The 18737-nt window shown below is 34.6% G+C and overlaps 1 protein-coding gene across 1 annotated transcript in view; it reads left to right on the forward strand.

The window, feature by feature from the left end:
- The window catches only part of LOC111044331 (transcriptional repressor CTCF), a 44886-nt gene extending 26868 nt beyond the window's left edge, over positions 1 to 18018 (forward strand). The window contains exons 10-17 of the mRNA XM_039431367.1: positions 2094 to 2337; positions 3212 to 3261; positions 3563 to 3703; positions 4755 to 4994; positions 7123 to 7260; positions 9894 to 10032; positions 12558 to 12755; positions 16264 to 18018. Of these exons, the coding sequence (XP_039287301.1) occupies positions 2094 to 2337; positions 3212 to 3261; positions 3563 to 3703; positions 4755 to 4994; positions 7123 to 7260; positions 9894 to 10032; positions 12558 to 12745 (1140 nt within the window). The 3' untranslated portion in view covers positions 12746 to 12755; positions 16264 to 18018. The remainder of the gene's footprint in view (positions 1 to 2093; positions 2338 to 3211; positions 3262 to 3562; positions 3704 to 4754; positions 4995 to 7122; positions 7261 to 9893; positions 10033 to 12557; positions 12756 to 16263) is intronic.
- Positions 18019 to 18737: the final 719 nt, after the last annotated feature.

Raw genomic sequence — 18737 nt, forward strand, 5'->3', positions numbered from 1 at the left:
TTGATATTTTAACTTATTCATTTTCTAGTTAAAATGTTTACATTCCTTTTGTAACATTCCAATATCGGTCAATAAATTGACCAACACAAATAATGTTTATGTTATTTATGTTTCTTTTGTGTATATCTACAAACTTTGTGTACATCTGAATTTTATTTCAAATTTGATGAATAACTAACCAATTTAATAAGTTGTTGAATAGTCAATTTTTCTGTAAAACGCATTCATTACAAATATTTCAATATTCCTATGACATGATTAATGTTTTTGAATAAATATTATTCTATTTCCGTATAATCAATGATTCTTTCAATTCAGCCCTGTGTTCTCCTCAATGTTTTGAGCCAGTCTGTATTTTCGCCCTATCCAAACACAATTCCATTCCTGTTGGCAGTTTTTCATAAGGATGGTTTAGAACTTTGGAAACAGCGAGTTCATTGAAGAGCTTTATATCCTTTCATTATTCGTTGATGAAGCCAAAGAGGTTGTTTGATGTTTAGAATATGAAATTCAATTTATAAGAGTAAATGACTTCTGACATGTCGAAAAGGAGGTTCACTAATTATTTTTTCTCAAGATACATATGACACATGTCGTGACTTGAAAATTTTTTCGGATAACTTATGTATTTGGAAGTTCATCTACTAATGAAAAAGAGCCATTTTATTATTGAAGTACCTAGCAATCGTATTATTGAATTATTACATTTGAGAAATGAAAAACTGATGGAAGAGCAGATTTTTCAGAATTGGGCAAGGTTGTAACAGAAGACTGTGTCGATACTCCTCTTCTCACCCCTAACTAGTATTCATTTTTAACGTCGAACTCCTGACACTTAACGGAATATAATAACAGGTGTAAGCTGTTAAATTTTTTTCGTGGCAAACATCTACTGTATGTATTCTTTACATTATTATAGAGCACGCCTTCAATAATTTCTTGTATGGGCCTACAGCTATTTTATACTGGTATTTTATATTCGGAAAGGGGGTTGTGCTGTCTGATATCTCGAAATTCTAGAGAGAAATTTGATTGATGGGCGTTTATAGGCACGGGCTCTTTATTATAATATTATATCGACTTTGATGGTTCTTTTGTGGTTCCTGCCACTAGCAGGAGCTGTCGTGATCATTCATCAAAGAGCTTTGGCTGAACTACGAATTCACTGTTATTGCCTTCAAGTAGTTGCAATAAATCTAATTAATTACAAACTATTGTCATTACTGTATTTCTATACTGCTGCAATTCATTCGCATTGAAAAATAACTATTTGAAGGTAATTTTTCAAGCTTTGTAAAATCATTAGATTCATATTAAAAATCTGTTGCTGGCGCTGGTACAGCCATGTATTCTTTCGTTGCAAAACAATTACAAACGTAAGTTACTAAACGTACGGTATATCGCAGCAAGTTTGCATTGACACTGGAACTATGCATTGGAACTGAAGTTTGTTTACAGTCTATTCTGCCATGCTCCACTCAAATTTGAACTACCGGTTTGAATTTCACTTGTTCACCGGTTGGGAAATTTAAATAAAACTCGCTCAAAAGCTTGTTTAATTTTTATAAAGACTCGAAAACCTATCATAGATTTATTGAAAAGAAGGCTTCCTCTGATAGGTTCTCATGGCATTCAATCATGGTTGAAATTTAACAGGCTTTTGTGCAACCAAGCCACAAACACAAAGAACAAAATAAAAAACAAAATTACAAAGCAATACAAATAGCATAATGACAATAATAAATGTAGTGGCAAAAAGAGGATATTGTCATAAACCATAGATAATGTGTCAAAATGTTTTATTCCAGTTCTATTTCGATGATGTAGCTTATAGGCCTATAGTTCTTATATTTATAGTAGCTTATATAGCTGATATTGTTCAAATTTTGTATTTAATGGCATTTAGAATATCCTACACTTTTCTATTCTATTTAATTGATTTCGAAATTGTCACGGTTGAAGTTCACACCCACGGCTTCATTGAATTCATTAGCATTAATGTTTACTTTGATGTAAATGTCTGCTATGATGTCTTCGACCAAGTTTACTTTGTCTACTATGACTTGCTATTGAATGTGTCCTGATTGTTGCAGTGCCCGCATTGTACGTACGCCAGCCCGGACACGTTCAAGCTGAAGCGCCACCTGCGGATACACACGGGCGAGAAGCCCTACGAGTGCGACATCTGCCACGCCCGTTTCACACAGTCCAACAGCCTCAAGGCGCACAAACTCATTCACAGCGGTCAGTTACACACTTCTATTTCGCCTCCGTCATTGCTAGGTGTACTTACTGAAAATTCATTCAATGATTTTGAGGATTGGAATGATTTCCATTGCAAGTAGGAGATACATTGTCTAGGAGATACATTTTTAAAGGGGTGACAATCACCTCATCAATATTTAAGATCAATAATGACCATATCACACCCGTAGTATTATGCACATTTTATTTTTGCCTCCATCATTGCTAGGTGTACTCACTGAAAATTCATTCAATGATTTTGAGGATTGGAATGATTTCCATTGCAAGTAGGTTGTCTAGGAGATTGTACATAGATAGTACATAGTATATTAACAAATATTGTAGCAAACATAGTATATCATTCTAAATAGAATTCATAAATCTATTTGTAATTGATGATGCGTTTGTTTTTTGAAGTGTGAATAAATTGTTATTTTGATGAGTGATAGTAGCTTAACCTAGATTTTGATCTGGACTGTAGTATAAATTTGAAAAAGGACAGTTTTGGGCATAAGCCTGTTGTGCCTCCTCATATAACTGTAAAAATAATTGTACGACTGAGAAAATGAATAAATAAATATAAACTATAAATTCAATCTTTCGTTACAAATTTTCTATGCTTTTACACTCCAGAGCATAGCTCGGTCCCCCGATATTAATATAAATTACATATGGTCAATCACTGATCACGTATGATCAGTACGACAGATGACATAATAAATAGTGTCCATCTATGTTACTGTGGGAGCTATCATTGTTCCAGACTAGAATAATAGCGCATTGAAGTACATGGAGCTTTAGATCAAACCATCCAAATTCCAAATAAGGGAACTCGCATTACGACATGAATCATGCAAGAATACCTTCCAACTCTCACTGTGGGATCGACCAACTTATCTCCACTAGGAGATAACTTTTTAAAGGGGTAGAATTCACCTTATCAAGATCTCAATTGATTAAGAATCAGTCCGGGTAGACAACTTCAGTATGTCAGCTTTACAGTTCGCCAAGTTTTCAGTTAGTCAAGTTTTTAATCAGACCCTTGCGGAGCACGGGTTGTCTGCTAATTTCAAATGTTTGCAAGAGTAAACAAGGGAACCCTGACTATTTCTCTCCCGAATTCGAATAGATTACAAAGTCCGAAGTATTGTTTTACATCAAAAGGTTTTTAATACTCAAGGTTTTTGTAGTGTAATAAAATACAATGAAAAAGAGTATAGTCTATATCGTTTAAGTGTACTTATAGTATTAATTTAGATGGTACCAAGTTGAATGAATGAATTGTAGAATTGTGTGATTAATGTTTGTATGATTTCAGGTGCACAGTAAATCGCACGAGGGCGAAAAGTGCTGGCGCTGCGAATTGTGTCCGTACGCGTCGGTGTCGCAACGCCATCTTGAGTCGCACATGCTCATCCACACCGACCAGAAGCCCTATCAGTGTGACCAGTGTGATCAGGTACTACTGCAAATTATCAAGCAAGGCTGTGCTACAACAACTACTCAACTTATAAAATATAATATATATTCAATTATGAACTAAAGCAATGATATTTTTTCTTTTCTACTTGTATAGATTTACAAAAACTCCAATTTCAAGTATTCATAATTTTCAACTTGGATAAAAATACAAAAACTTGGATTTCAATGTTTATTGCATCATCACTTCTAACCCTTTCTATAAGTGAGGATGCTGCCTAAACATTTACATTTTATCTCGAGTTTTATTAGCTAAATAAAACTATCTAAGAAGAGAATACAACAAATTATTATTGTGTTTTACATTACAAGACAATTCTAAAACACCTCTGATAGATTTTTCAATTTGTAACAATAGCATTCTTAATTTTTCTCATCCATACGTGTATCTTTATAAGAATAATCCAAATATTTGACTTCATATTTGTGAATGAACCTTTCCAATGATACATGGTTAATCATTGTTGGAAAACCTAACAGTCCTCCCCTATTGGATCAGAATGTAATGAAAGCTTTCTACACAATTAAGGAATTTATAGATTCAGATATAAGTGAACTGAAATTTGCATTAATCTTTTAATGGGGCATAAATGTAGAGGGTATGAATTGTATTAGTTCTGACTGGATAGTAGTGAGTAGCAAGTGGTTCTTACTGTGGATTTGTCAGGTGATTAGGGTTCTATTATTCCACTCTCATTTTGTGTCGGCTGGGTGCTCGTTCTCAGATTCCATTTCATCATCTTCACGAACGGAAGCGTTTGTGTGGCATTGCCATTCATCCCCTCATCATTATCACCTGGGCTTAAACGTGAAGAGTTGCCCTTGAAAAATAAATAAATAAACGCGTGTTAAAATACACAATAGAAAACTAACATATAGAGTACTCTAGTTCATTTCAACACTTCTAGTTTCAACTATTCAAGAGCAATTTTCAACTACGTAAAATAAATAAACATAATTGAATTAATGCTAGTTTAAAGTAAGAGCCCAAAAAAGAAGAGTGTGAAACGTGTGTTGTGTTTGTTGTGCAGTCATTCAGACAGAAGCAGCTGCTGAGGCGGCACCAGAACCTGTACCACAACCCGAACTACGTGCCGCCGCCGCCGCGCGAAAAGACGCACGAGTGCCCCGAGTGCCAGCGCGCCTTCCGCCACAAGGGCAACCTCATCCGCCACCTCAGCGTCCACGATCCGGAAAGCTTGGCCCAAGAGAGGCAGATGCTGCTCAAGCAGGGCCGGCAGCGTAAGCTGCAGAACATTAACGGCCAACGGGTAAGTATGCTCTAATCAATACACCACAATACAACGAGTAGAGCTTTGTACAGAATCAGCTGACTGATACCGACTTGGCAGTGCCGTTGGGTAGTGGTTCGCGTGTCACACCTCATGGGATATGCACATAGCAGGTGCCCACTTGGAGGTGTGGCGTTAACGTGTGGTTCGCGGCCAGATCTATTCTAAAATGATGGAATGTGCGGCCAGATCAAATACTATAATGATGCATTGCTTAGGGCCGGTTTCCGAGCTCGGGATTTAGCTAAGTTATAGACTTTAAACAGCTGGAGTCAGAAAACTGGCTTTCCGAAACGGGGTGTAGTCGCAGTTTTTGTGATAATCTTTTATTTTCTCATTTCTCTAAGGCTAGCTCCACACGCGTTCGGTTCGATTCGTTTTCGGCTCGGTTCGTTACCGAAAACGAATGAGGCTTTCATACATGTCAGGTTTTAATTCGTACGGTTCTAATTAGGTATTTTCTTCTCAAACACAGATGTGTTTGGATTTTCACAGTTCATGCTGGTATATTTAAATATAACAACTGATGTTAAATTGTAAGATGTTATTTCTTGAACAACAAAATTTTAAAGTTAATTAAAAATTGTGAATTATTTGAATGGTTTCTTTTTGATTAGGTTAATTTTGGATGTTCAGAGAAATTATTTTTTAAATTGAAAATTTGTTCCAATTTTGACACAAGATAAATAACGTTCAACTTTTCTCTCCAGTAATGAAAACAAATTCCTTCAAAAAATAATTGATAATAATACGTTTCGAGGGAAAAATTAAGAACAAAAAATGGGAAGCATCGGGGGATTTGAACCGAGGTACCATCGCTCCGTAAGCAAGCTTCTTACCGCTGCGCTACTTAGACGTTGGTAAATGATAGTCTTATAACCTGCTGATAAAAATACACACTTTGGGCTATGGAACTTCAATTAGCCTACGGTAGCATAGATGAATTTGAACATTAATATTCTGAAAAATCTAGAAGGAAAATAGAAATTTGGGCTTCCAGGTGCACGAGATTGATATTTTTAGAATCTATGTTCAAAATTTGGAGATCTAAATCATTCCCGTTTTTCCGGTATGCAATCCACAAGTTGACATGTTTTGATGCGAACAAACACAACCCCACTCTCTCTTATTATATAGAAGAAGAAGATATCTTACCTCTATTTCATTCATCCAAATAAAATGATAGTATATTACTGCAGAATACTTTATTCAATTCTAGAAGCATAAACTGATTCTGTTTCATAAACTATTTGTTAAAACGTTCAGCACCATGGATATTGCCCAAGTAGTTCCAAAACTATCCACCAGGTTTTGCGATAAACGCAGTACTATGAGGTTTGAGGTTAGATTCTATTATACTCTGAAAATTGAATTTGAGTAGTTTATAATATCTTATTTGTATTTCATTCATCCAAATGAAATGATAGTATCTTATTGCAAAATACTTTATTCAATTCTAGAAGCATAAACTGATTCTGTTTCAAAAACTATTTTGTAAACCCGTTCATATCAAATCAGAATCAGCTGTTATTCAAGGTCATTTTACAGCCCTAGGGCCGTAAAGTTTTACCGGCCTGGTCGGAAAACAATCACTTTCGGCCACCATATGACGCACGTAAACCAGCTCATTACATCCAAGTGTGGCGAAAAAGACTTTGTTTTTATTTCCGGTTTCTTAGCAACGAATTCAAATATGATAAAACCTATTCGTGTCGAGGGGGCGTTCGGTGCTATGCGGTTGCTATTCGAAACCGAATTTAAACCGAATCACCGTTCCATACTTATCGGAATTTGCCGAAAACGAAACGAACCGAACCGGAAGTGTGTGAAAGTAGCCCTTTGCTAGAAACGAACCTGATGGAATTTATTAGTCAAGTGGCGTTCGGTTCTATGCGGTTTCTATTGGGTACCGAATTCAAACCGAATTACCGTTTCACAATCATCGAAATTTGCCGAAAACGAAACGAAACGCACCGAAACGAATGTGTGTAACTAGCCTTAGGATTTAAAACAGTTATGGGAGAATGCCTGTTGTTTCCCCCTGAATAATGTATATATTGTTAATGAATAGATGAATGAAGTGTTGTGTTTGGTGTTTTGGTGGCAGGTGGAGGTGATACCAGGCGACGAAGACGACGAGGATGAGGATGATGAGCTGAACGGGCAGGTGATGGCAGTGGAGGGGTCGGACGGCCAGCAGTACGTCGTGCTCGAAGTCATTCAGCTGCAGGACGACAATGGACAGGTGAGAGAGAACATCAATCGGTGTCGGTTTCCTCATCAACAAACATTTAAAAAAAACTTTTTATTATCCAAAAACACCTTATTAAAACTATTTTAGGTAAACCTCGTCTTTATCCAACTAAATATTTATTCAACGAGTTTAAAGTGTTAACTGTCCGTCAATTATATATTGAAAACCTCATAATTTTCATTAGAAATAATGAAGATATGTTTCTATTCCGTGAATCAAACCTTAATTTATGTCCTTCCAGAAATAGGTTTGAAATTGAGAGTGGATCTTAATGTTTGCCGGAGACAATACTTTTACTTAGCTTATAAATTGATCAATAAAATTCCATATTACCTCAAGGACCATATTAATCGAAATTCTGTTACATTGCTTAAAAAAAGAACTATTGAATGGATAATTACCAGTAAAATCGAGGACATACCTTTTGAGTGACTTTTATCTTTGTTTCAATAGTATGTTTGCCATCTCTCTTTCTTTCACCCTTATTCCACTTATTCCATCATCTTCTTTTATTAATATTATATTATATAATTTCTTATTCCATCTTTTGTAAAATGACTCATATTGAAATTGTATTAGCAACTCTCACCTGCGCACAGGATTTTCCTTGCAGGTGATTGGTTTCTTATACTTTTGGTGAAAGTTTTTTTTGTCATGAAGAACCAATTAGGAATTTTTAATTTGATTGATTTGATTATGTTCATTTAAAGTTTAGCTAGCATTCTTCTATCAAGTTTTCTTTATCATGCAACATTCATCCACTAATCTACTTACTTATCTTATATCAACTGCATTAATATTTTCCTTTTATTTAAGTTATATATAAAGTTTTTATATATTTTTTTCAAAATACTATAGTTTTCATAAAGTTATTGTGTATCAACTACTTGAATATGTATTTTATAATGCTGTTTTTGTGCAATAGGTCTATAGACAGAGACCTAGCACAATAAATAATAAAATAAATCATATTTAAGCTTTGAGGTTGTTTCCGTTGGCAACTATTGAATAGCACAAATCTTACCTACTAGTATCGTAATCACACATTATTAGGGTGTGTGCACACAGAAAGCGGTCAGACGCTCCGATTCCCGTGTTCTTGGATACTGAATACATGGAAAAGTAAAGTTAATTATTGAATTAGTACGAGAGATAGACACAACGGTATCTATTTTTGCTCTGCCAGAAATTAAGTGTTGTTGGCGGAGTGAGGCAATAGGAGCCCGCTCTTCCACTTGACCCGCAAGACGAGAGGCTCATCATATTATTAATTAAAGTTATACTGAAGCTACATATCAATGTAGTAGCTACTAGCTCTTTGAAGCTACCATAGTGAGGTCCATGTTATAATGGCAGTGGAGTAAGATAGGAAAACAGCGTTGCCGATTCTCTGCCTTGCCACTGCCTTCCATGGAAGATAACTGATACCGGTATATTTTATGTAATATTGACTGTATATTCTTGTTCAATGTAATCAATTAATATATTTAATTCGTCAAGAAAAAATATTGTTCAATTATTGAATAATACATTTTCATGGTTGAGATGACATATTTTGTTGATTAATTATATTTGTACATTGTTGAAACATTATCTGGCAACGTTGAAGAGCTAGAAAACGGTAGCGCTATCTCATTTCTCGAGTGATAGGAAGGATAGCAACACCACTATTAATCAGATACTGTTATTATAACAGTAACCTGCACTTCGCTATCTGATAGTTATATCTCGTTTTTCTGTAATTTATCTCCAATTATACCGGGTGATTCAAAATGGACTTTACAACTTTGAAAATTCATATAAATCTTATTAAATAAGGTCAGAGCTGATTTTGGTGTTGTTCTATGTGACTTCCGTTGGTTATCCTGCAGACATCCCATCGATAGTCGATTTCTTTCCAGACTCGCATTTGCAAAATGCAAACTAGCATTTCAGGTGTAACTTGCTCAACAGCAGCGCAAATCCTTGCTCTAAGTTCAGGTAGAGTGGCTGGCAAAGGAGGTACATACACCATATCTTTTATGAAACCACACAAGAAAAAATCCAGTGGTGTTAGGTCTGAGGAACGAGGTGGCCATTACGGTCAATCCACTGATTTGGAAAGCGGTCATTAAGAAAATCCCGGATGTCAGTCAGATAGTGTGGTGGTGCGCCATCTTGCATAAAGAAAACATTTCGTTCTCGGTCATCCTCATCGATCTGTGGTATCAAACATTTTTGAAACATATCAAGGCACACTATGCCGTTTTTCAAACCAAAACACACAGCTAGCACGCTCGGGTCCAGTGAAGGCAGCCATCTTCGACGTAACTGCCGCTAGCGCTTGTGCGGCGCGACCAGGCACTAGCGGACTATGCGAGTCAAAACTTGGAGTGTTTACCTTTAAAACAACACCAAAACCAGCTCTGTACCTTGTTTAATAAGATCTATATGAATTTTCAAAGTTGTAAAGCTCTTTTTGAATCACCCGGTATTATGATTCTAGTGTTCTGAACAATAAATAAATTGAAAACAAAAAAGAGAAATGCAACTAAAATGCTTGTGTTTGACGACCGCTATTTCTTATTATTTATAAAAGTGGGTTTTCAATTGATGCATTATTGATTTGTGTGTGGTCTGGTCAGGAGCAAGCGGTTGCGGTGATGGCGGCTGACGGCGGCTTGGAACAGGCGGTGGCCGCCCTCCACGGAGCAGGTGCCGAAGACGACGAGGAGGAATTGGACGAAGAAGATGAGGAGGAAGACGATGTCCACATAACACCTGGTTAGTACTCATTACCCTAACTAGTAATTATCGTTATTATCGTAACTCATTGTAGTAACTCGTTGCTATCGTAACTAGTTAGGCTCAACTCACACCTTCGCGACTCAGGTCGAGAAGAGACTCGACTCTAGTCGAGAGCATGTGTTTTCAAATAGAGACGTCGCGGGGAGACTCGAATCGACTTTATCTGACGATGTCAATGTATTTCTTGTAAATATTGATGACTAATAAAATTCTTATTCTATCGACTGGTCTGAGTGTCACCATTTGAAAACATGCTCTCGACTAGAGTCCAGTCTCTTCTCGACCTGAGTCGCGAAGGTGTGAGTTGGGCCTTACTCGTTATTATCGTAACTTGTTATTATCTTAACTATTATCATCGTACCTCGTAACTATGCAATAACACGGACTTTATAGGCCGGTTTTCGAGCTCGGGATTTAGCTAAGCTCTAGATTTTAAACAGCTGGAATCAGAAAATTGGCTTTCCGAAACGGGGCGTAGTCGCAGTTTTTATGATAATATTTATTCTCTCATTTCTATAATTGGAAACGTTTTTCCTTGACGAAATTAAACATTCCTAAATAATTCGAACTATTTTCAAGTTACTATCACACTATTTTCTCTTTATTTTATTTTGTGTTCAATTTTCTAGTTTTTTGAAAATTAATTTAAACGTGGACTACGACTACGCCCCGTAAACAAAGCCGTAGCGCATTCGTGTGACGTCAGCACAGGTAGGGCTCCTACACCAATACAAATTATTTGATTTCAGCTGATCTATATCAGCTAGTGTTTTCATTGGTGTAGGTGCCCTACCTGTGCTGACATCACACGAATGCACTACGGCTTTGTTTACGGATGTAGTGCTACGCCACATTTCGGAAAACCAATTTTCTAACTCCAGCTGTTTAAAGTCCAGAACTCTAAATTCCTAGCTCGGGATTTCTGACTACGACTACGCCCCGTTTCCAAAAGCAATTTTCTAACTCCAGCTGTTTAAAGCCTAGAACTTAGCCAAATCCCGAGCTCGGAAACCGGCCCTTAGTGTTTTTGTGAAGGTGATGTTGTGGTAGATATCATAATTGAATAAAATTGTCGATTGAATTCACTCAATCTGGCAACGCCGTTGTTAGTCGACTAGAAGCTCAAATCTAACTTGATTTATTCAGAGAAGGATCCTGTGCTTTCATTTTTCAACTGACTATAATTTATGAAATCACCACAATTATTGGGCATTCGTGAGCTGTATTTTGACGATTGAATTCACTCAATCTGCAATGCCGTTGTTAGTTGACTAGAAGCTCAAATCTTAACTAAATTTATTAAGAGAAGGATCCTTTGCTTTCATTTTTCAACTGAATATAGTTGTATGAAATCATCACAATATTTATCAAAAATTATTACCCCTAAATTTTTATACTACTGAAATATCATAAAAAATAAGCATTCGTAATAGACGATTGAATTCACTAACGCCGATGTTAGTCGACTAGAAGCTCAAATCTAACGAGAACCAATCAGAGAAACTATCTTTTCATAGAAATTTTCTCTGATTGGTTATCTTGGAAGTTGATCATGATTGAAATGTTAACAGGCTTCTTTGATACTGGGGTACCTTAGATTTAATTTATTCAGAGAAGGATCATGTGCTTTCATTTTTTTAACTGACTATAATTTTATGAAATCACCACAATTATTAAACATTGTAAACAATTATTAAGCATTCGTAACCCCTACAGTACTGTACTACTGAAAGTAGTCTTTCTTCTAAAGATTAGAAGAAAGGGAATTTTACAGGATACGTCATGGCAGACGGCTCGTTTAAGGCTTTTTGGTACACTTTTTTTATTTAAATTGGATATTTTTTTTCAATATAATTGTTAAGATCATTATAAGATTGAGAAAAAGTGTAAACTGAAATTTTTAAGTGGTCTAATGAAGCGAGTTATGGGTCGTTAAAGTGCTAACTCCGTTTTCTTTCCAGATCATAAACGGTTTCGACTATATTAACAGAACTTCTCTTAAAAATTCAAATAATGTATCTTTCCAAACTGAAACATTTTATTCTCCATATCGTTCATAAATAAAAAAGTAACATCCTTTGTGAATTCGATAACTTGTTTATTTTGGCATAAGTCGCGAAAAAACGCATATCAGAACAAAGCGAATTATATACCGAATGTAATAAAAAACTCCAATGGAAAATTCGAAACCGTTTATGATCTTGAAAGAAAACGGAGTTCAACACTTCAACAACCCATAACTCGCGTATTAGACCACTTAAAATTTTAGTTGACACTTTTTCTCACTCTTATAATGATCTTAACAATTATTATTGAAAAAGATTATCAAATTAATATAAAAAAAGTGTACCGAACAGTCTTAAAAAACATCAGTCATGTACAATCTAGTCTACAAATGATGTGAATCGTTGTTGAGAATGTATTCATTCAGAAAACATAAGACTTCCGTGTACAATGTGTTGAGTGGATAATTGTTGATAATGTATTGTGTTTTGTTGAAGATATGGTGGAGGATCATGAGATGATGAGCAGCCTGCGGCATCAGACGCGGCAGAAGACACAACATGACATGGCCAACTGCTTCGGGTTCGATGACGATGAGGAGGAAGAGGAAGAGGACGACATCGGCATCTCACTCAAGCAGTCCAACACCAAATCCATTCATCTCTTGCGTAGTGGCTTACAATGAACCAATTAAGGTGAATACAATTAATAGTAATTTGATTGTATGGTATGATATGTTGTGGTATTTCTCCATAATTGAAAGAATAAGACGTTGATGTTGTCAATACCACTTTAATTTATTCGAAAATTAATTCATAATACAGAACCAGGTTTCATGGTAATACCTACCACATCATCAGCTGAACTAATATGTTTGTTGTTGTTGAAGGAACTAGAAATTCAATTTTAGGTTATGTGTTGTAAAAGGGAAGGAGAATGAAAATTGTTAGTGGGAATAGATGGAATTAAACTATGCTAGTACTTGTAGAATGGAAAATTACATTGTAAATGAAATTCTAGTCATCTTAAAAAAATATATATATACATCAAATTTGGTTGGTAGCTTACTGGTGATTGTATAATCATTTATGGTTTTGAAATTTTGACTCAATATAAATGTTATAATAATTTATAAAATTATAAAAACAAGGGACATTATTATGAAAATAAACCATAATAATTATGATTAAAACATACTAGTTCAGAAAACATATTAGTTCAGCTGAAGATGGGGTAGGTATTACCATGAAACCTGGTTCTGTATTATGAATTAATTTTTGAATAAATAAAAGTTGTATTGACAATATCAACGTCTTATTCTTCCAACAATTGATAGTAGTTTATAGAACACTTTTATAATAAGGGTGGTAGCACGAGTTGGATGTAGATTCAAGACACAAGTGAACTAGCGTAGGGAGCGAACGCGTGTTTAAACATCTCATGAGTGCTTTAAAGATCTTATAAAACTGTTGTATACACTATTTTATTTAAAACCATTCAAGCAAAGTATTGCTGTACATGTTGTAAGGTTGGAAATCAACCAACTTGCCTATATAGTAGAAAGATTGTAATAACAATAGATGAAAAGCTACTCAGAGAGAGTAAACAGTAATCTTGAAATACTGAAACCCTGACTGATTCAAAAATTGACGGAATGAGAACTTGGCACAATGAGAAATTGGCATATTAAAAACCTGATAAACTTAGATCTTGACGAATTGAAAATTCAGTTTGAAAAAAGTTAAACTGATGTGAAAACTTAGTAACCTGCTGCCAGCATTAGAAACCGTGTATTAACGGTCAACTCGTTGCATTAAGTCCTCATTATAGTATAGTTTTGAAAATCCATCGCGAAAAGACCGTAAAAGAGCGTAATGCGTGACTATCGCTCCCGCAAAACAGTTATCACGCGACGCTAAGCGGAGCGTGATAATTTTGCAAGAGCGATAAAGAAGCTGTAAGCAATGGTATACCTTTTCCAAATATGTAAAGGTGGGAAAATGAAAAAACAGGAAAAATAGATCGTACAGGTTTTTGATATTTAAAATAAATTATTTATTACAAAATTAGAATTATAATTAGAAATTACGAAATAATAATAATCAGATTAATATTTCAGGGGCTACTCGCTTTGCTGATCTGTGGTCATTCAATTGATGATAATAATAACAATAAGAAACTAAAAAATTACTATTTAGAATTATAGATCTTACTTTACCTTAACAAAAGTCCCTTGGCCTGCTCTTTCAAAGGTCCAGTTAAAACACTCCCGAATTTAAAATTTAAAAAAATATATAAAAAAACTGCCAGTTGATGAATCAAAACACCAGCTTTCCCTACAAGATTCAAATCCTGAAAACACAATTATGTAGGTTTAAACTGCCCGGACTGTGACAGCCTATAATTGAATTCTCAAGACAGAATCCTTCAGGTAACCAATTTTTTCTACAACTGCACAAACCTGTTAAATTACTTTATCTGGCGGATTTAATAATAATTCGTCTTCACTGATATCCATTATGGGTGCAGAGCCGGTACACCGTACAATTAACGACTTTTTAGGTTAAGATCTGACCTTAGACCAGTTATAGAATAGACACGGCCCGTTGTATATTCATACTGAAAGTCGATGAAGCCAACATCTACTGCCATATCGCCCAATCATGACGTCAGCATCGGATAGAAAACTTCTGTAGAGTTTGTTTACATTGTTTTCTATTTCTATTTCAGCGAAAGTTCACCATTTTCATAAATAATAATTTACTTCCATCTGAAATTGACACAATCAGCTATGGAAAACAATGTAAACAAACTCTGCAGAAAAGTTTTCTATCCGATGCTGACGTCACGATAGAGCAATATGGCAGTAGATGTTGGCTTCAGAGGCTAGACTTCCCAGCGTGTCTATTCTATAACTGGTCTAAGGATCTGACCTACTTTTGGCGAGCTGCTTATCATCAGCTGATTAGCGAGTGTAAAGAAACTCTTCTGCGCATGCGCGAATGATTAGCGAGCGTAAAGTAAATCTACTGCGCATGCACAGATAGTTAGCGTGCGAAAAAGTAGATTCTCCTCAGAAATAAGCTGTTTTACGAGGAGAATTGAGTATGTAAATTCTTTATTCTACAACTGCGCGTAAAAAACCGCCAGATATGAGTAATTTAACAGGTTTGGGCAGTTGTAGAAAAAAATGTGTATGTAATTCGCGCGTAATGCTTCTTTATCGCTCTTGCAAAATTATCACGCTCCGCTTCGCGTCGCGTGATAACTGTTTTGCGCGAGCGATAAAGTCGCGCATTACGCTCTTAATACATAAATAGCTATTTTTACGCGCAGTTGTAGAAAAAACCATTTGAGCTATAAACCCTTTTTTATCTATTCTAAGTTCCAAGTTATAATGGCAGTAGAGAAAGATAGGAGATAGGAGACCAGCGTTGCCGATTTACTCCCTTCTTTAGAAGATAACCGTTATGAAATATCAACTTTTCATTATCGTTAAAAAAGATCTATTGTATCTTATTTGTCAAGAAAATATTTTTTTATGATTCAGTAATAAATTTTCTTAATCGAGATTGAATATTTTGTTTATTAATTACTGTATATTTCAATTGCTGATAGGGATGAGTGGAGGAGAGTGATAGAGAATGCCAAAGCCCACCCCGGGCTGTAGAGCAGACATCTCACATCTCAACTTATTTTATCCCGAGTATTGTCATATTCACGCCAAGTAGTGCAGTGTTGTGACAAATTTGTATGTATACATTGGTGTTTTGAAGCTCAAGCTTCTTGCTTTATGTTGAATGATTAGTCAATTCTATCTTCATCAAAAAAGATTTGATTTCATTTGTTGAGAATTTGGAAAACAAAATTTCTTCAGCTTGGAGTATTGGAACAACACATAATTTTATCTATATATTTTCTAAAAAATTACAGAGGTTTTGTACTCATTGTACATTGATCGAGAAAATATGCCGTCATGAATTGAAATATCAACTTCACATTAGTAATACTTGATTTTAAAGTTATACAGGTTTGCATATTATTGGAATCACACAATATCAATATCCATTTATTTGATGAAAGAGGTATTCAGGATCTTTTAATATACTACTCTAGTAATTTTATACAAATATTCATTGAGTTGATAATTTCTCATTTCTATAAAAATGAATGACTTGTTTTAATCAATTTATGTTTTTCCAGATTTCGCATTAATCACCATTGTAATCCTATCCACGCTGGAAGTGTACTCGATAAAAGCTGTTTAAACTTTATTGTTGGAGCACTTTCTTGTGATAGTCTCAGCGTAACGTCTTGTAACGTCTCAGCGTGAACGTTATTTGCAATCATTTTGAAAGCTGTTGCCAGTTATGTTTTGTGAACATAACATGAATCCTGAGTAAATTGAATTTGCCATTATTTGAAAGCAATTCTTTATCACAATGAGCATTATTGTATGCTTAATGGAGATATTAAATGCGTGTATTGTTACGTCACCACCTAACAACATTGAAGTTTATTAGTCATAGATCATACATGTCTTGTAACATGACTAACAAAACATTATGCGCGATTATAGTTGTGGAAAAATTCTTGTTGAACGAGTTGAATGTAAATAGTCAGTAAAATTAGTAAATTATTAAAAAATTGATATTTTCCTATTTATGAATGACAAGTTTTACGTTGTTGTATTCAGTGACTGCTTATGAACGTATGTGAATGTTGATTCCGTAGACTTAATACAGGGATTTTTTAATGTCAGATTGAACCTCGGGTATTCATTCCAAAATGGTTTCATGGTTTCTAGAGGGGACTGTCATACACATTTACCGTACTTCCAAATAAATAAAGTATTTATCTATTTATTCACTTGGGTATTGATTAAATTGAATTAGTCACTATTGTGACTACTACTATCGACTTGTTTTTTTATAATAGGTACTATAAATATTTCTCACTGTATTTATGAAATATTAAATTTATTATTGTTCAGTTATCACAGTAAATTGAAGTATCGTTAAGTTTTCAGAGAACAACGTTGATATATCTACTTGTATTCTGATGCAAATTTACCTGATACTATGTTTCTATCAGAATGAAAATGCATCCTATTTCTGTTACTATTTTAATGTTGGAAATATATATCTCTAAAATTCCTTCCTGGAAATAAGATTTACTATTGTAAAAATGCATGTTAGTCACAATTTGTAAAAATTGATAACTTGTTTAATAAAAAAAAAAACAAAGTATGGTACCAATTTTTTTACAAATTTTTCTACATAATAGGTGTAAAGTTTACTCACCGCCCCTATGGAAATTTTATAATTTTTCAACTTGAAATCTATATTGACTTCACGTTATAAGTTAAATCTATAGTGACTTGGCGTTACAATTTATTCACTCAGTTCACAACACCTGTTTTGAACATGAACAATTTCTTACTTTGTTTGTGTGTTGATCTTCTTCCTACGTTGCCACTTTCTAATAATTGAAAAGTAGTATACGATTTCTTCTGAACAATATAGAATGTGAATAAGTGCGTTATCAGTGAGCAGTGATAGTTGTCAAATAACGATAAATTAGTATTCAATAATAACTGGAATGCAGCGCCTTGTTATGATTTGTGAGCCACATTTTATTTCGATCAAAGTTACACAAGTAGCTATTTTATCAGGTAATATTGGGAATTGAACAAGTCAATATCGATAAACAGTAACAGCACTTCTGAACTTCCAAAATCATTCCAATGATATTGCAATACTTGAAAACATTTTTCATTGTACATAAAACTAAGGAGAATTGCTAACGTAAATGCAGATTCAATTTCTTGTTGTGGGATAGCTAGTGAAACAATTTAAGGTAAATTGATATTAGTTTCATGTTTGTATAATATTGTGTAAAATTTATATTTATTGGTAGTTTTCATTCTATTGAATAAAAATTAAATTTTGATAGTAAGAAAGATGTAAATTATTTTCTCCTGATAGCGGCTGGTTTATTTGTTGTTTACATTTTTTATAATGTAAATTGTTTCTCAAAAATCAATCTACTCCATCTTCCTATAAAATCTTGGTCTGCAACATCAGTCTACAAATAGGCTGTACCAAGGCTCCTAGAATACATGTATTCTAGGTACATTGGGCTGTACGTTATATATGAACAAATTTGTTGTCTGGTTTTACTCAGATCTTGCTGTACTTGGCTTCTTCATGAAATTTTTATGTACATTGAGGTTATAGCTACATGAAAGGATGAAACTATACAAAGTTCCTTGTTATAATGGCAGTATTTGATTAAAAGTCTTTGTTAAAAAGCGCTCTACTCCTTGTCCGAAGCGAATAGCGCTATACTTCTCTAGCTCTACAACGTTGCCAGTTGTAGAAATATAATCAATTTGCAAAATATATATTTTGACAGAAAGTTGATTATTTTTAACAAGAATGAAAAATTAATTATACCGGTATCAGCTACCTTCTATAGAAGGCACTGGCAAGGTGGAGAATCGGCAACGCTGTTCTCCTATCTTTCTCCGCCGTTATAACAACGACCTCAAGTATGAGCAAATACTGAACTTAATGCAGAATTATTGTACAATTTTCCTTTGCTTAATTTTGCAGATAGTGAGTTCTTTTTTTCTATCTACAAAATTCCACAAAATTGAAGTTACTCGTCACTCA

This window comes from Nilaparvata lugens, chromosome 6 (assembly GCF_014356525.2).
Source record: "Nilaparvata lugens isolate BPH chromosome 6, ASM1435652v1, whole genome shotgun sequence".
Taxonomy (NCBI): domain Eukaryota; kingdom Metazoa; phylum Arthropoda; class Insecta; order Hemiptera; family Delphacidae; genus Nilaparvata; species Nilaparvata lugens.